The sequence below is a fragment of the Oxyura jamaicensis genome, chromosome 4 (assembly GCF_011077185.1).
Source record: "Oxyura jamaicensis isolate SHBP4307 breed ruddy duck chromosome 4, BPBGC_Ojam_1.0, whole genome shotgun sequence".
NCBI lineage: Eukaryota > Metazoa > Chordata > Aves > Anseriformes > Anatidae > Oxyura > Oxyura jamaicensis.
This window is the reverse complement of record NC_048896.1, coordinates 93,592,975-93,612,222: the sequence shown is the minus strand read 5'-3', so window position 1 is coordinate 93,612,222 and position 19,248 is coordinate 93,592,975. Positions and strand designations below refer to the sequence as shown.

At 44.4% G+C, this 19,248-nt stretch overlaps 1 protein-coding gene across 1 annotated transcript in view; it reads left to right on the top strand.

The window, feature by feature from the left end:
* Window positions 1–18,299, top strand: part of DDRGK1 (DDRGK domain containing 1) — a 37,709-nt gene extending 19,410 nt beyond the window's left edge. Inside the window, exons 5-9 of the mRNA XM_035325076.1 lie at window positions 7,479–7,601; window positions 9,678–9,716; window positions 14,067–14,123; window positions 15,429–15,477; window positions 16,726–18,299. Coding sequence (XP_035180967.1) covers window positions 7,479–7,601; window positions 9,678–9,716; window positions 14,067–14,123; window positions 15,429–15,477; window positions 16,726–16,898 — 441 coding nt within the window. The 3' untranslated portion in view covers window positions 16,899–18,299. The remainder of the gene's footprint in view (window positions 1–7,478; window positions 7,602–9,677; window positions 9,717–14,066; window positions 14,124–15,428; window positions 15,478–16,725) is intronic.
* The last annotated feature ends 949 nt before the right edge of the window (window positions 18,300–19,248 follow it).

The window sequence follows — 19,248 nt, the reverse complement described above, 5'->3', positions numbered from 1 at the left end:
GGCTGCTAGCATTGCTTCAGTGTCGCTTCATTTAGAGGAGGCCAACAAGAGGTCAGGTCCTTTGGTAGCCAGCAAGGCAGGGGGATTGCTAATCAAATAGCAGTTGAGCTTGGACAACTTGTTCCAAGTGGGTTATAGCCCAGGACAAAGACGTTTTCCTGGTGATTCCCTCCAAGTTGGGCCTGGGGTTTAGCCGTGCAGCTGGCTGATCACGATCAGTCAGCCATGGTTGAGGAGTTGAGTTGCAAATAAGGGCACAATTCAAACTAGGTAGAGATCTTTACACACAGAAAGTGCTTATTAACGTATTTAACTTTTTTTTTAGTTGCCTTCTGTTCAATTTAGGGCTGAGTAATTTATTTTGCTTGAACGAGAAAAATGCCATTTGTTTTGATTTTGATTTTCCGCATTCCTGATAAAGACTGTAATAGAACACTTTAGGTGATAGCTTCCTTGGCTACTTAATTCTGTAATTTTAACTTTCTTTTTTATTCTGGGGGGTGTCTTTCTCCCCAGTAATTTTTATCAGGGCAGCAAGCCAACCCGCCAGGCTACATCACAAATGTTATTCTGCTACTCTGTAAAAGCGTATTCAACTTTAATTATTTTTTTTGCCTGGGTCTAAGATGGGTTGATAATCCATTTCCAATGTGGATCAAAGTCCATGTCTCTGACAATATTTAATACTCTTCCTCAACTGTTTGCTAATATTTTTAAGTCTGTCTTCATCTGAGTCTTTAACAGGAAGCAGAACAATTCAAGACGTGTACGTGTTGAGGCTGTGTTGCTTGAGTTCCTGCTTCGGTCAGCCCAGAAAGCAATCTTACAGGGAGCATGGTAATAACAAGACTTCAGCACTGGAGACTTGACTTGGTGATAGGAGGGAACATGAACTAATAGATACTTGATCTCTGCATGTGTAAGCACAACCTGTCTTTGTGATCATAACATTTTATCTTTAAAATCTTGCTGCAAACTGATTGCGTGGTGTAAAAGATGCCTTTCTGTTCCAGAACTCATATAAGAGGAAGAGGGATTACTGGGGTTTTGGTTTGTTTTTGTGGAATACGTAGAATAAAATGCAATTCATACATTCCTCTAGAGAACGGATTCTTCATTTCCACAAGTAACACTTTGTCCCCAGTAATCTCTTGTGGACTATGCTTGTGATGCAACTCTTCCTCTAGATAGGTTTTAAGATAGAAAGGCAAAGTGGCAAAAGGTATCTCGAGTGGTGATTGATAGTCGTGAAATTGCAGAACAGACGGTAGCTGACTATGATCTTGGCGGCAGCCTGGTTCCTGACATTTCTGTAGTTCACGTAATCCCACAGAGCACCAGAAATTTTGAGTTTATTACTGAAGTTTGTCTGAGAAATGTTACGGTTGTCAGATGGCTTCATTATTTTTCCCCTTCCTTTTCCAGTACATCAGATTATTTCTGCAGGTATGGTGACAGCAGGAAATCTGTTCTTAGTTTTTATTTCTTTATTCTCCTGCACTTCAGGAAATATATTAGGACCAAGGATGAAGGCTTAAGACTTCCAGAATAAATGTCTTAACTGCATGAATTGGTCATGTTCTTCTGCTGCACATTCAAAGGTTTGAATTCAGGCTTTCACATAAATTTGGTGGCTAGGCTTTGTTTAATTTAAATGCAAATAAATATAGTTGCTGTATTTACAAGAGAACTTAAGTGATGAGCATCTAGTGTCCAAACAGCTTGGTTAGCTAAATTTCAGTTAAATGTTGTGTTTTTTGTTTCCCAACCTCTCCCCCAGGAGCTGTTACCCAAATTTTGCTCTGTGAACATTGAGATTGTCCTTGTGTTCAAGGAGAGCTCCCTTTCAGCTGCATCCTTAAACTGATGGCTGAAACCTATCCAGCGCCACTGGATGATTCCTGCCCTGTTAAACGCTGCCTAAAAGTTTGTCAGATAATGAGGGAAGCCAAACAGATACAAAATCATGGCGTAGATCTTGTAGAAATCCCCCGGTGTTGATCTTTGATAAAGTCACCGGGACTGTTAACCCTTTCGCAGGCATCCCACGCAATGGTTTGAGACATGGAGTCTAGTGGAAATAATGAATTCTCAGGTCAGATGAAAACCCACTTTCCTCTATATGCAAACAGACACCTCTCTCCAATTATTGTGGGGCAGTTCCACGCAACGATGTACAAGTGAGAACTGTAGCTTCAGGGGGGCTAAAATCTTACATATTCTTGAGAAAAATAACTCCCTGGTTCTATTCAGATGTATTTGTATGCACGTATAAATAAAATGTGGTTGCCCCTTGGCTCCAGTGTTGCGGACCAGATAATATATTTTTAAATTCAAGTTTCCTTTCCAGCGTTCTGCTGACCTGATTGGCTATGCATGCGAGGAAGCTCCTTTATAATTGGCATTTGCTTCAGCTCTGCTTTACCCTGGGGATTTCCCTTTCACTCTTGGAGTTTTTTAGTGGTGAGATGGTTTACCAACCGACACCTTATCAATGAGAGCGAACTTCCTCTGATGTTGCAAAACAGTGTCTCTATACAAAGCCTCGCATATTGCTCGCCTAAGAGCTTTTTCTTTTCCTGTGCACAGGGATTTTTGTAGATTTTACTCCCTCAGCCTACCTTTGCTCTGCTAAGGAAACTGCTTATGCAGTTGCAAGGCTCGTGGTGATCTCTTCTACATTAAAATGCAGCGTTGAGCAGGGTGTGCTGTCTGCAAATCCGTTGCAGTGTGAACTGCTCTTGAAACACAGCTTGATACAGTAGAGAAACTGCCAATCTTCCACTGAGCCAGCTATTGGTGGTTGTGAAATAAAAGGCCACAGTGGCAGTGGGGTCTGGTGGTTGTTCACTGTTTTGTTAAAACAAGGTCTGTGTTGCTCAAGCACAGCTGTGCCCAAAGTTTCCAGAGTCGGGAAACCTCGTTTAGGCTTTCTGCTTTGCATTGAAGTACCTAAATAAAAACGGGCTGGATCTTCAAAGCTGGAGGGATGGAGGATCACCTAATGATCCCAAGGGTGCTGCTGGAGCTTTTGGAGACAAAGACCCCAAAGTTTCAACTCTTTGATTTGACATTTAATCATGTAAGAATGGGTACCAAGTTTGAAAATGTTGGATTTTTTATTCTGTGTAGCATTACATGAAGAACATCAAGGTGTGTGTTCTTCTCAGCAGAGGCTTTCACTGACTGGTTGGCATTTCAGTCCCCTCCTCATCCACAGCCAGGGTGGTTCTGAAGGCTGGTGGAGACGACTGCGTTTCAATTGAAGCATCAGTTTAAACACTTCCCTGAAAATTAACTTCTTTACAAGTAAAGGTTGAAATGCTTGCAGCAGACTGTCTCTGCTCAGATTTTGGAGGGATGAGGACTGGTAGGAAACGCCTATTCTGCCTTTCTAAAGGTTTTATTTTTTGTCTGAAAAGTGGGGAGGAATCTCAGAAATCAATCTGTGTCATATCACGTACCTGTAAAGTCCCTGTTTGCTTCCTGCAGGACCTGCACTAACGGCACAAGAACTTTATGTTAAATGAGGAGGGTTTCTTTGGTCCGTGAACCTCAGAGCATATGGTATAGGAACCGATGTGCTTTCCCTCATTCTGCCTAAGAAAACAGCGACAGAGAAGGAACAATTGATAACAGTTGGTGACTGAGGAGAGTCCAGCATCTGCTCTACCTTCCTCACTCGCAGTGAGATCTCTTCCACTTAGCAGTAGAATAAGCTGCCTCTAAGCGATGTGTTTGTCAGCAGCTCGGCCCTTTATCTGATTTGGAGGAGCCGTGGTGCAGCACACAACCAGCAGTTTGCTCTCAGGGAAAGCTGCTTAGGCGAAGCTCTCAGAAAAGCTACTTACCAGCCAGGCCGATACTGTGTCGGTGTCACCTTAAATGGGTTACTGCACTGAAAGCTAGGAACTGGTTCAATACCTTGCTGGACAGTACTGTAAGGGTCCTCACCCTTTGTTAAAAACAGTAATGCGCGATAAACCTTCAAAGGCTGCAATCCCTCAGCCAGCCCAAACAGCGTGGTCACTCAAGGAGCATTCCCAGGATCCAGCAGGCTTTGTGGTCCCAAGAGCCAGGTGCTTCCAGCTAAAAGTCTAAAACAGTTTTCAAGTTCCTCTGGGTTCAGCTGAAAGAGATGTCTCCCAAAGTGCTAGAGATCCACAGGCTGTGTGGAAGCTGGGTCTCTGCCATGGAAGGTGTCAGGTGAGACACAGCAAGCAGGCAGAGCTGGTCCAGTAGTGATTGATAATGTGGCTCTTTGATGAGAGAAAGCAGAGGGGGAGGAAATATTTGAGTGATTTCCTTTTATTTTTTCCCCCTCCTTCTAAAAAAAGACATGATAAGAGTGGGAGAGTTTGTCCTTCAGGTGCGTTACAGTAAACCGATCGAAAACAAATCCACGCTGTGGCAGGCCCCTGGTTTGGGTAAGATTTAGGTGGGTGAGGACAGAAACGAACGTGCTTCAAAAAAAAAAAAAAAAAAGCAGGCAGCTGAAGGTGAGCATCAGCAGTTACCAAATTTCCGTGCTGCCGGGATTTCCCCAGCACCCCACCCATCACCGAAGGGAGGTGGCCCTGCTATTCTCTCTCCCCTAAGCACACATGCATTACCACTTAACTCCACCACAGTTAATATGAAATTAAGAGTGGGGAGGGGCAAAGAAACCCGACGAGTAAAGATGTGGGGTTTTTTAAATTCATATCAGAGCTGAGAGCCCCCAGTACGACTTGGCATGAAGCCATATGTGGGCTCTGTTTAACCAGTAGGCTCAGAGTGTTTCTGGGGGGTTTAAGGCTGTTTTTTATGGGAATGCAACCTGTCTGAATTTGACCCTACACCTTCCACGCAGCTGCTGTATGCCAAGCACTCTTTCACATGCCCAAGTGTGATGGTGCAAAACTAGCTGAAATGACCTGCTAACAGACAGTGGGGTTTCAGCAGGGTTCCCCCTGCCCAGCTCCCGCTGCTGCTGGTTGCTTTTCCCAGTGCAGTTGTACAAAGTCATCTCTCCTTTTGCTTTGAACCAGCTTTACAGATTGGCTTTTCTTCCTATAGCTTCAATCGTGGTTCAGTTTGGGTAGTCAGGTACGTGAAGCAGCGCAGGGAGTGCCTGGGTTTTGAGTTGGTTGATGAAAAAGCTTCTGGAAATACTTAGTGTTATGAAGGCCTCCACCACCAGCAGGAACCACAAGGCTGATATGCTGTAGCTATCAAAGCAGTGTTGCAGACCACCTGGAGACATGCTGCTGATCATAGTGTGAAAATTCAGGATCTGGAAAACAGACTGATTTGGGCTTTTAAGGAAAGCACAAATGCAGGACTGGGAGCTGAGCGCTTCGCTGGTCTCCCAGCAGACACACCTACAAGTGTGTGTTGGGAATGGAATTACTGATACGAGTGTGCAGGTATGCTTTAAAAAAAAAAAAATAAGGTTCTGTTCTTCTGGCAGGTAAGGAAGGTGGGAATGGGTCTTGTGTGTTTGTTGTCAGACCTTCCGAACAGGAAAATAGTGTTCAGTTGTTGTTCCGCTGTAAATCAGATGCTGTCTCTTTAAACTTTTTTTTCATAGACCTATCCAGAAGTTATTTGCCCGAGCACTTTTCAATTTTTGCCATTTTTTTTCTCATTTCAAATCACGTTAAATCACAAGTTCTGTAATAGACCAGGGGAAGAACCTTATTCTCGTATTTCCAGGATCAAGATTCAATTTGATGTACTTACAAGAAAGAACAATTGCTGTCGCTTCCAAATGAAATGTGGTTATGTTGTTCTTGGCACCTGTAACGCAAGGAAAAAATTACTGCTGGGCTTTTGCTAATAATCATTATGGTGATGAATGACCCAGAAAATGGTCTCGTTTTGTCTCAAGAGCTTCCTCAGATCTGTAATTCTTTTTTTTTTTTTCGATGAGATAGAGGTTAAAAATGGCTTTGACTTTTCAGATACAGTAAGATCCTCTTAGTCCTGCTTTTCTCATCCTTGAAAGTTGCTGGCGTTCCTTTTTGTGACTTAGGAGTTTAGGTTAAATGTGATTGGGACCTAATATAGCTTCTCTCTCCGCAGTTTTAATTGAAGAGCAACACTCCCGTGCCTATTTCTGATACCTGCTGGGTTTGGTTTACACGGTCTCTTCTTAAATACAGACATTTTTCAGTATACTTGATGACCTGTCCCTGTCTCTTCCTGTTCTAATGGAACAAGTGTTTGCTTTCGAGCCATTTAGGGAAGCAATTACCATATTAGTGTCAAAGATGCGGCGTGACAAGTGTTTAGGAATCAATGCAGTTGTTCCTTAGCAGGTCGATTCTTGTGCTGATAGTAAAGGAAAGCGCAGAGGCTGTCGCTGAAACTCGAAGAACTCACGTTTCTAGGTATTAATCAATCCTTTGCGACGTGATAGCAAGCAGAGGCTGGTGGAGCTGGAATCTCGTTGTCCCGTGTGCTGCACAAACAGAAATTGCTCTGCAGCAGAAACTCCTGTAAGGAAACCTTTTCCTTCTGGGTGAAGATAAACGTGTAAGTTTTTGAGACTAGCAAAAGAAATTTTGAAAGAAAATCGTAGAAAGCTGCAAACTGATGAGCACCAAGTGAAATCCTGTTCTTGTTTGACATACTTTTTAAGTAGCCTATCACATTAAAAACTTTACATTGCAGTTTGGCCGTGGATGGGTGACTCTTCTACGTTGCCCAGTATGCATCACCATTTCACTGATTTGGGGCTTAGAGTTTTCTGGGTCAGCAATTTCTTTTTTTTTTGCACGCGATTTTGAAGACTTCGACATTTTTCTCAGTTTGGGTAACCGAAAGTATTTTTATTGCACATAACTAAAAGTGGAGCCTGGAGGCTTTGATTAACAGTCAAACTTGTAAAATCACCTTTTTTTAAATGCAATCATGCCTTTTTCCCTAGGTACAAAGCAATTGCTGCAGTTCTTTACATCCCGTGCAGGCATACCTTGCTTTGTATGGCTTTAGGGATTTACCTGAAACCCTTCACGCACACAAGTGGGCACCAGGGTAACTCCACTGCTCTTTGGGATCCCTCCCGTCGGACCCCAGGCATCTCAGAATAAAACTGGGGCTAGTTGCTGAAAATGTGGATGTTGCATCAAAGTGCATTTAGGGGCAGGAACTTCCTGTCACGGGAGCTGCAAAGAAACGTGTTCATGCAAATGAAGACAACAGTTTGCTATATAAGAGGGTTTTTTTTCCCCGTGTTAGACCTGTTAAGAGCCAGCCTAGGTGTATTCTGTGCAAGCTTACACCACCATGTCAGATGGTTTCTGTCTGAAGAGTGGCAGAGCAGCTTGTGAATTTAATGATGCCATCGAGGGAGAACTTAAGAGGCATTCTAGAAGCTTTCTGTCTGCTGTCACAGTGCAACCAGGCTGCAGATAGAGGAGATGCTCCTGTACTTAGAGCTAAACCTCCTTTGGGGAGGAGCAAACTGACCACTTGTCATCTTTCCTGTCCAGGAAGAGGAGAAAAGAAAGGCGAAAGAAGAGGAGGAGAAGAGAGAGTATGAAGAGTACCTGAAGCTGAAGGAGAGTTTTGTAGTTGAAGAGGAAGGGGTGGAAGAAAAAATGACAGAGGAAGAGGTATGTACGTTGGGCTGTTACTGCAGTTTCCTTTGTCTTTCTTAGACTTGGATTGTCCTTACCATGTTCTCTCTTGTAAAATGGGATCAAACCAAATGTTTTTGCTTTTAGAAGTTAAGCTGTGTATATGGTCCGTGTTAACCAGGGGTATTTCCTGGGGAACGCTACAGTTCCTCATTCCAGACTGTCAGGCAAATGCTTGTCTCTGGAAATGAGTCCTCTCCTCGCTTTGTGTAAGGACTGAAATAAAACTCCCAGGAGTCAGACATCCTCACACCGTCGTCAGCTCTGCCCTACCCATGTACTGCGTGTTGGTGAGCCAGGTGAAAGCAGGGCTAAACTTGTCCACATATCTTCAGGGAAATTGTCAGGTTTTTGGTGTTGTTTTCTAGAGGAGCAGAGCTGCTGCAAAATCAAATGAAAAAAAATCAAGCTGAGACAAAACTTGTCTTGTAACACTTCTACTAAGAGAAATTACAGGACACAGCTTAAGTGCCTGTGGGTTTTCCACTGGAAAGCTGTCCGTTTGGTGTTGCAAGTGATCGTTGCTGTTGATAGTGTTTCGAAGTCTGCATAATGTTCTAGCCTGCTCCTCCTGTGGCTGCCTGCAGGCGAGCTGCTGGGGATGGTGGTTGAAATGTGATACTTGACATAATAGCTCTGCAAACTTGAAAAGGTTCTGTTGTGGGAGGCAGTGTTCTTAGGCTGCTGAGAGAAAAAAAAACACGTTAGACTAATTTTAATTGCTGTCAAATCCTGAAATGGCTCTTGGGTGGCAGCTGTCAAACTGGAGCCATTCTATAGATTTCATGATGGGTAACTTTTTTTTTTTTTCCCAGGGTCGTGTGGGTTTGTTCCCCTTGCTCCTCTGCTCAAGTGCCCTGTTTGAACTGAGTAGATTGGCACTTAGCATGACTGGGAGTGGCTTTGGGCCGAGGTGCTTGTAATTCATCAGAACACCTTGACCTTAGACGTACGTTCTCCCTGAGGAACCCTTCCTTTTAGCTGAAATTCCTCCATCGTGCCGGGATCAACACTGAGAAGTTGTATCTTGCTATTGAAAATCCCTTCAAAACCAGGCTAGGAAGCTAGAAGGTGTTTATTGACAGGCAACTGCGTGAGCACAGATGAGGAGAAATTTATTTTTCTGTATGTGGGAACAGGGAAGGGTGTTCCTGGCTCAGGAGAGCCTGGGAGGCAGTTGATGATGCACGGATCTCAACATAAGATATCTTTGGTAAGGGTGGGGAGGTAGAATTTTAATAGCAGGCCATCTGAAAGTCATCTTCAGAAACAATCACAGGTACACAGTTATTTGGAGACATCCGCCTTTGAAAGATGCCAAGCCGTCCTTCTGTCTTATGGCTGATGATGTACGGAGGCGTTCTGGTGTCCTGTTACAAACTCTGCCATGTGGGGTTGAGGGCAGCCTGCCGAAACCCCTGCTTGAAGTTAAGGGCCTGAGCCCGGAGTTAAGCAGTTAATTAAGGCTGATTGATTTCCAGGGTTGCAGGGTAACTTGATCTCCTGTTAGCTGAAGTGCACATTGTTTGCACTGCCTTTGAAAATTGAGCCACTTCTATTAAAATACCGGATTTCAGGTGCATAGCTTTGAAAAGGGCTCGAGCTTCCACATGTGCTGTGCAGCTGTGTGCTACACTTGACCATCTGCCTGAGCCATCTCCTGAATCACTCTGTACTTTACAAAACCGTACAAAATGTCCTCGGTGTATATGTGTAACTTAATACGTGATGCACAGACTCACCCAGATGTGGTTATTTCAGGGTATGTATGATGTAAAGAATAAAAGATTCCAGGATTTCCTTCCTTTCAGAAAAGCCTTAAACACAAATTGTGCTTGAGCCATGTTCTGGCTTAGAAAATACCGAGCATACATTCCTAGTTAAGATTAAATCTCAATTTTTTTCCCCCATTTCAAAATCTCCTTCTCTGTGTGTTTCTGTAAAACTTTAGAAGTATGCACGCTAAACGCTTTTATAATATTTGTGCTGAGTTTGTGATGCATTTAATGTTTATTAATTTAAAATAACAATTGTTTTCCTTGCTGTATCCAGTCTCGCAGCTTTCTAATGGAATTTCTCGAGTATGTTAAGGTAAGCTGGCCTTTCTCCACCTTCCATATGTGAAATAGCTGTGTCAAAGAGCTGACTCGCAGAAAGAAGGGAAATCTTTACTTCCTTTTTGATTTACTTAAATATTCAACAAGTAGCAAAAGTGATACTTTAGATAAAACCTTCATTATGTACTTAATCATGCATAAATGTGTCCATCATTGTTAACATGACATACAATTATAGCTTTGTCTTGGCTTTGGGGGGCAAGATTGTAGCTCGTACCCTAATCCATAAGGTAGGTGTGCGTGAACTCTGCACCTGGTGGCTCACCCTCAGAGATTACGAACAGAAATGTTTGCTGATGAGTGGGTCTTGGGACATTTGAGCTTTTTGTTTGTGAATATCAGCTACTGATTTAGAAAGCAATCTCCACGTCTCAGCTCAGCATGAATGAGAATTGCTGCGCCAGCGTGTGGCCTGCTGGGCAGGATGTGTTTGAAACACCGGCATTGTGAAGGTCACTCAGACCTTCTGCATGGTTTCTTTTCTTGCTTTTATTTGTGCAAATGACAATGCTGTCTTGATGTCTTATAGGGGTATTTAAGGAAAAGATCACTTGTTTTTCACAGGGTGTTTCTTAGTCTACCTCTCATGATATGACATGGTGGGTTATTTAAAACCTGTGATGTGTTCATGAGGTTTTCCACTTTTGATCTGTAACAACAAATGCTTCTTTCTCCGCTGTCAGTACATAAAAATTCAAAGGTGTTTTTCTACTCTTAGTCTAACAACAGTCATGCAGATCTTTTGTCCTAACTAATCCCTCTCGACCTTTATTGGAAACTGGGCTCTGGTCTGAGAACATACTGCAAGTGTGTGAAAAGTTTCACAGTAAGCAAGTCTCCCACATACTCAGTGACCTCCTAACCATTCTGTTAACCCAGAATCCCACATTCTGGGCCAGTTTGTCATCTCCACTACCCCAGCAAGAACTCAGAGTTACAGATATATGTGTCTCTCCTGGTAGTTTTACACCAGGAGTCAATTTGAGTGATTGCCGTCCAAGTCTGGAAAATGTCTTGATGGTTCCAGGGGTACCACAAAGTTATACTGCAAGCATCTTCTGCTGTGCTGCTCCCTGCCTTGCCTGTCACTGGGACTTTTAGTAGATCCCATCGCCACAGGGCCACAGTGGGAGGCTGTGTTCACTTCACAGAATCTATAGAATGGTTTGGGTCGGGAGGGACCTTAAAGATCATCTGATTCTGACCCCCCTGCCACGGGCAGGGACACCTCCCACCAGACCAGGTAGGTGTCAAGATGACTTCTGTCAAATGCTCTCTGATCGTACGTGAGCTCTGGTGGTAATTTGGAAATGTTTAAGCTAGCAGCACTCAGAGTTAGGACACATGTTCAGTGCTGCAACCCAAACAGAAATAGCCCCTGAACACTTACAGCATCACGAGCATAAGCCAGTCAACTCAGACCAGAAACACCACGAAATGCAGGTGAGATGGCTGAGAATAGATCGGCCAAAATCGTTAAAGAGCCTAATTAAAACCATAAAGTGAAAGTGGGCCATCAGTACACTTCATTTTGGAGCCATGCAGTGGTTCCAGTACTCCAGAGAGATTTCTTTGAAAGAGAGGGGAACCTGGAAGCGGCCGTGTCTGCTAAGACATCCTCTGTTTCAGTCCCTTACTGTGGAAAAGGGACCATGTGGTACGGTGTGATCCCAGTCGCACATTCCCTTCTACGGCTTTTGAGGCACTACCAAACCCTGGATTAATGAAACTGCTGCTCTTGACTCACAAACAAGCTGCCCTGAGATAACAGCAGGTGGAACAATAAGTTATTTCGGTGTCCCCTGGGATCTCCCACTAAAACTGGAAGGGCTTCCAAGGGATCACACAATGGGCTCTTGTTCTGCACGTTGCCCCGGTGGCCATAATGGCTGGAACAGATTAGTCACAGCGTCTCAGTTCAGTGTTCAAGCACACGTATAGTTTTATATTAGTCACTTTGACTTGACGTCAGAGAAATTAAGCTTGTGCTGAAGAACCAAATTCAGAAGCGCTTCAACACCTGCCTTCCTATGTAGAAATCAGTTGTAGAACTGGGGCATCACTTTCTTTTACAAGTTTTACTACTTTTTTAATCTTGACAGTATGCTTAATGCATAGGCTCTGCGTTGCCCCCATCTTCTGTTCTATTCCCAGAAACTATTGACTCGTTATCAAGAAGCAGAGCTAAGCGGTCTGTGGAACTTACAGAATTGCAAGAGCAATTGGCATTTTAAAAAAGAAAATTGGATTTAGCCCTTTCTGTAGAATAATCCGTTTCTCTGATATTACTGGCTGCAGGTAGCTCACCTCATGCTTCATTCTTAAGGGTGTTCAGAGTGAGGTGCAGTCTCTTTTCTCCAGCTCTGCCTTGTGGGATTGCTTCAGAAGGGATTTTTCTCAGAGGCACCGAAAGGATTGAAGCCCCCCTTCTGAAAGCTGAGCATCTCCCTTCCGTTGGGGCCATCTTAGTCAGCGGTGCACATGACACACCTGTGAGCTATCTCAGCACCTCGAGAAAGAAAAATAAGTGGGCAGAGGTTAAAGACATGACAGGGCATCACTGAATGCTTCTGAATTATAGAGAGCAGATTAAAACACAAAACTCCGTGTTCACTACTTTTGAAATGGATGGAGAAGGACTCAGAGGCTTTACTCCTTCCTTTTCTTTATTTTTATTTTTCCTCCAACAAAAATTATGCTCACAAAATAAGGAAAAAAGTTCTCTTCATCATAATCCTGGGAGCTCTTCCTCTGTTTCCAACCTTGCTGGAGACAGCAGTGGAAGCACACCTAAAATTAAATGAATTTGGTAAAGCATGGACAATTATATATATTGCTCTCGGAAAGTTAAGCCTGTCTCTAGAACGTGGAGTGTGTGGTGAAGCGTTTTGGTGACCTGGGACCTGATAATGTCATTATATTTCAGAGTGGCTGGGGAGTGGATCCTGATTCCATCCCATCCTCTGGTCTCTTACAGCAGGATCTCTAGTAGAAAGCTTCCCGTGAACTTGGTCACTGAGGGTGAATATCTTGAAGCGGAGGTTTAAATCCTGGTTTTCTCATTTTGATGCGGCTTTGCACCCCCCGCCCTTTTAAAAGAAGATGTGACGAACCTTGGCAGTTCCCAGCTCTGAGAACTGAATTCCATGGACTGGTTCCAAGTCCATGTGTTCAGTCCATGGTATTCAGTTCTCTAGCTTGGCTGCATCAAACTTCACAACTGCTAAGTCTGTGTGTGGCTTTTTTTTTGTTGTCTGGTTTCATTAACGAAAAAGGTTCATCTATTTCAGCCTCTTTAGTCCTTCAGTGTCCTTCCAGTGTACTCTCAAGATCAGAAACAACCACATTTGTCATTTGTACTGTTCCAGCCAGTAATGTAAATGTGGCTTTATGTGTACAGCTCCTAGGAATGCACTCCAGAAAGTTAAATGAACCGTTTTCAGAAGTTTTATATTTCCCAAATTCCTTACAAACAAGCGCATCCTTTGTCCGTACAAACAGCGGTGCTGCACAAAACAGATGAGTTTCTAAAACTTTCTGCAGACCAGAAAACAGGAACCAAGTAGCTCCAGATGAGTGCACCAGGTGTTTTCTCTGTAATTCTCTGGAGCTACAGAGAAGCGTAAAACCAGATGTGAGCCCCGGTGACTGGCTCCTGCCTGAGAAAGGCTGCAGCAAGCCTCTTTCAAAAGCAAACTGAGAATTTGCAGTTTCTGCATCTGTTCTCAGACCCCATCACGCTGCTTATGTGGGCTAGCAGCACACTCCCAGCACGGACTCGTTTAACAATATCTTCATTAGCTTAGGAAGGTGATTAGGGCCTTAATACACATGGCATTAGTAAAACAGACTAAAGCATTTAACGTTGCTAGTGCTCTCTGAAGTGCCGTGTGTGCTGTGGTCCAGCCCAGCGATCATTTTAAAAGGGGTTTTGAAACATCTCTCAAACAAAAAGGGATCTTGCCAAAGCACGCTGGGGGTTAGAGGGAGCAGTTGAGAAACTTAGGGGCAGGGAGAACAGAGCCATGGCTCCTTAATTTGCCTGTGCTCGCGTGTCCTGTAACGGAAGAAAAAGTTCAGGATGAGCCCTGGCAAATGTATCTGAGCCTTCACTGAAGTGGGTCAGAGCATCCAGTCTTGCCACGGAGCAGACTGGTTTCGGTGATGTACCTTAGAGGCTTTTGCCACAGATAAGTGCTCACTAGGAAGAGTTAGAACAGCACATTCTACTTAGTCCATTAAATGCGTTTTTTACTTGAAAGGAAAATGAATATGCTAACCCTCTAGTCCATCAGCTGCATGTAACTCTTGTTTGTTTCCGTAGAAAACAAAGGTAATTCAGCTGGAGGACTTAGCTTCGCACTTGGGTTTAAGGACACAGGTAAGTACTGCCTTTCGGGGTGCAGTTATAAGCAATGACTTTAAAAGCACAAGAGACAAAGTGGATAATTAAGGGTAACATCTCTGCAACTGCCCTGGCATTGCGGAAAATGCTTGGATTTTAGTGCAGGTCAGCAAAGCCAGCCCTACGAAATGTGGCTGTTTGTCAGGGAACCGTCAAGGCAGTAAGAGATGGCTGGCATACCGGGATGTCAGTGAGAAGTGTTCAGCGTGCCTCTGGCACAGCTGCTTGTTGGCTAACAGAGCTTGCAGACATTTGTAAATCTAGTAAAAGAGCAATCCGGGGTATTGGGAATCAGGAGCAGACGTAAAACAGACTGAGATTCTGCCTGCATCACTGGACATTTTATGTTTGCGCGCAATCAATAGATGGGAGCTGTTTTGCTCCTCTTGCTTGTGTATTCTTGGAATACTTAAGGATTTGTAACTTCTGGTGCATTTCTTAAGAACGTTGACCCTCTCAGCACCATGTAGAGCCTGTCAAAGTGAGCTCAGGGTGTGGATGCCCCATCCCTGGAGTTGTTCAAAGCCAGGTTGGATGAGACCCTGAGCAGCCTGATCCCGCGGGTGGCATCCCTGCCTGTGTCAGGGGATTGGAGCTGGGTGATCTTCGAGGTCCCACCCAACCTGAGCCATTCTATGATGCAGTGAGCCAGCTGAAGTTGAAATCCAGTCTGTAACTTGCTTCTGCGGTCACAGAAATGCAAGTGGGTGAGAGAAGCTGAACTGCAGAACCCAAGGGTGTCCAAACTTAGATAGCAGTTTAGCTTGTAGTGGAACTGCGGCCTTGGAGTAACCAGAGAGTTAACCCAGTGATTTAACAAACTGCTCTTTGGCTTGATAGAAGAGGTTTCCTCTGAAATGGAGCAGAGAAACGACATTAAAAGCTCTGGAATGTAACGAGTGTAGCCAGGTTCTGGAAGGACATCACAGTATTCCATGGAGCTGGCAAGTTGCACTGGCACATCCAGCCTTTCCCTGGGAAGATGTGCATAGCCCCCCTTCCATGATACAGCCAGGTAATGTAAAGGTAAAAGCCTCTTCTGAGGGTGAAGAAGTTACTTGAACAGCCCAAGTAGCAGAGGTTCACATCATCCTTCTAAGAGCAAAGCATTTCTGACAAAGGGCTTACTACATCCATGTAGAAACACTGATGTGTATCCTTCACCGGAGCGTTTAATGCCGAGGAATTAAGTGTAAGCAGCCTTCTCTAGTCTGTCTGAACGTGTGAAATGTTTTTTTGCCTTCCTCTTGACCAGTTTATTCCTTTTCCTCTCCTGAACAGGAAGCAATTAACAGAATCCAGGACCTGATGGCAGATGGCACTCTAACAGGTGACAGCCAAAACACAAGTGGGAGTATATTTTAGCCGGTGAAGGTGCAGGAAATGCCTTAACTGTGGCTCTCTAATTTCTGTTTTAAACTTTGGAGGATCTTGGTAGGACTTGATGAATAGCTACAGTTATTATTCCTGTTCCAGCAGATGTGAAACTCTGTTTAAAATGAGATGGAATTGCTTCTGTGATGTGTTTCACAGAGGTTGGGGGTGAATGCTCCCAGCAGCTCAGGGGCCAGCGCAAGGCTTCCACATATGGTTTAAGCCCTGCTGGAGACCTTAGGGGGTTACTGAGTACCCAGGTTCAAATTTTGTCCTTCCAAGTCTGAATTTGAAAGAATCACTGGGACGTTTTGGAGGTAGTTGGCAAGCCTGTTTTAAAGACGCTGTGGCCAAAGCCAGTGCTGGGGTACGGTGTGCTGTGGGATAAGCAAACACCGCAGAGCTCTCCAAAGCGAGGAGCTGTAGGGAGCGAAGTGCTCGTTCCCAGCCACGGACCTATGCAATCAGAGCTGGAATGTAAGCAGAGACAGAGCATGCAGGGAGCTCCCCATCTGAACAAGACTCTTTTATTGCTGGTTGGTCTTTTTCTTTCAGAGGGTGAAGCACTGGAAGGTGCCAATGCAAACATTGACCGACCTGATAGTTGTTTCCCAGCCTTGACCACAATATCTTGCTGGGTGCTTGTAGAAACCCATCTGAATGGCCGAAAAGGCATGCCAATAAGTCTCCCTGCCTTATGTTTGACCCCATAATGTGTTAAGAACAGAGAAGTCTCTTCCCATTCTTGATGGAGCACCAAAAATACAGAAACTGAGCTTTCAGAGGGTACAGTGGACTGGTTGAGCTGGGCTCTGGATGGGCTCCGAATCTCCTCCTGGGCCCTCCTGCTTTGCTTTTTTCCTTAAGCTGCCCGTGCCTGGAATGTCAGCACCAATGCAACGTACCTGAAGTAGCTGCTGCGATACTCCCAGCCAGCTACGCACAGTGGGGAAAAAAAAATGCATCACTTGCTGAACCAAATTACTCTTACCCAGGCACTCAGGTATTGTCAAAGCCCCATTCAGAAGCCCAACAATAGGGAAGGAAATAAAAGCCTGACTGCTAGCATGCTGTTCTGCCTGCCCTAGATATGAAATGCAGCCTCAGCACTTCAAACGTCCCTTCCAAAAAGAAGTAACTGATGTCTGTCGGGAAGTGAGAGGAGCCAAAGTGCTGACTTCAAGGTCCTTTCTTTCCCCTGTAGGTGTGATTGATGACAGAGGAAAGTTCATCTACATCACGCCAGAGGAGATGGCTGCCGTGGCTCAGTATATCAAGCAGAGGGGACGAGTCTCCATTGCCGAGCTGGTCCAAGCAAGCAATTCCCTGATCAACCTCCAGCCTGACAGCCAAGCTGTTGCTCCAACTGTGGCATGAAATGGTGACACGAGAAAATACAGCGGGAGCTTAACCTTTTAATGAATAAGCCACAAAAATAAATGCAAACAGGAACCCCTCTAGTCCATCTGCGGTGTTTGGAGGCAGGACGCTTTGTTTAGAGGTTAGCTACAAGACCTGATTGGAAATTTTGCTTTTGATTCTTTAGAGATGGTACAAAATTTGTGCAGCAGAAGCTAGCAAAGAACGTGGGGCTTAAACACTCGTGTACCTCAGGGATATCAGTAATTGGTACCTGCCTACTTCATCTTGGCAGTCAGTGTGATGTGACTGTACCCATACTCCTTGTTGCTTCCAAATTCTATGCCTCAGATATATTTTAAATATATTTGATAATGTATTTGATATTTGGCTCCAATTGCATTCTGGATTCTGCAGGCTTGCTTTGCTCTCACAGAGCTGTAGAACTGTGGCGATGACTGTTCCTGCCTGGAACGAAAGGTCTGTGGGGATGAGGCTTGTGGATTTTGTCTTCTGCATCACCTTTGGAAGGAGATAGTAAAAAGAAAATACCACACACGTGTCTCTGTTCTTACTAAAATGTGAAAACCTTCCGCAGTGCTTTGTTTTTAAAACTTCTGGAGGTTATTTCAGAAAACCTTTGCTATGTAAATGTTTTGTTTGCTTTATACGATGTCAGAAGTTTCCTTGCAGCCAAGCTGTGTTATTTTTCCGTAGCCAAGAGACAGAGACACCTCCAGGGAAAGGCTAACTCGCCTCATTTATTGTGCAGGACAATCCTACTGACACCAACCAGGTTCTGATGATTCATCCTTCGAAGTAAGAGCCAGCTCAGTGTGTCTGAAGGCCTCAGACACCCCCGCTCCGTGGCCTTTGTGTTTTGGATGTATAAAAATTCAGGCAGGATGAGTCACGCAATTAATGTTACAAGTAAACGGTTATTAATATCTTAATTATAGATGTCAGTATATTTCCTGCCTAAGAATATTTATTTTTTTAATAGCCTAATTGATGCTTTGTTAATTCCCTTTTCTGTATTCAACAGAATCTGTGTGGATATGCGGTAATTGGGGAGGACAGGGGAGCTGGCTTTGTCGCTGCCGAGCTTAGAGGTGAATTAAGTAGACTAAAAGCTATGTTATCAGTGAGATGAGATAGCAAGAGAACAATGGAAGGAAGCACATTTCCTGTTTAATCTCTGCACTGCTGCTCGATGTGGTGCGGTGCAGGAGAGCTCGGTCACAGCACCACACGTTGATGCGAGAGATCAGTGCCATTACCATGTTGTGCAACAGTCACCAGCAGAGATTACCTGATTGCAGGCTTGTAAAGCCTCTGAATTAACGAAAAGTTTGATTTTGCCATGATTTTTTTTGTTCTGTCCTAAACTATTCTTGTAAAATAAATGATACCGAAAGAGTTGCAGAGATGAGAAGTTGTTTTTAATGTGATAAAGGAGCCAACAGACTTGTGTGTGCCAGTGGAGGGCTAGAGGTGTTCCATTAAATCCCTGGGATTTCCAGAGGGCACTCAGTCTGTGCGAGTGTAACAACACCGTGTTCACCGTGCACTGCGAGCTTGTTCTGCTGTGCAAGGACAGCTGCTTGCCGAGAGCAGCGCACAGGCTCCGTTTACACACCTCTGTGTCTCAGCTGGGACAAGATCTGCAGCCTGTAACGCAAAAATAATCCAAACTATTTCAGTCCTGAGGTTTCGCAGAGCTCTGCCACAGCCAAAAGGGTTGCTTGTGATTCATTGATGGCTCTGAAGGACTGATTAAAAGCAGGTAAATGAACAACGTGATAGCAAAGTGCTGTGAGCCGAGCTCACGGTCCGATAGCAAGTAACAGGAGCCTCAGAAGTGCACGTTGCCGAAGCTGTTTGGAGCTCTGAAGGATTGCTTCCACACTAAGTGAAGCCTTTGAGGTAAGGAAGGTAGCAAGACCGAGCCCTTTCTTTTGGTAATGCATCACTGGACACGTTTTGTACATCTTCCTGCCCGGGCTTTCTGGAGTGCTGCAGAGCCCGGGTCTGCGGGAGGCGTGGGCAGGTGGAGGTGCTTCTGCTCTGACCCAGCAGTTGTGGTCTGCCTTGGGAAGCAGAGCCACTACCATTAAATTGTAACTGGTTTGGGGTTTGTTTTCTTTTCCTATTAAAGGGAGTTGTGTTGTTTTCTGGGAATCTGCCTGTGGAGTCCAAGGAAATGGTTGAAAATCTCGACTAGAAAACCTTGAATAGAATTACTGTGGGCCCTCTGTGCCAAAAATTAATTGCCACACAGCTAATAAGCCATATGATAACTGGCCTTTCATGTCTCCCACGATGAGAAGTGCCTCCTAAAAGGGAAGGCATTTATCCCTGCAGGCAC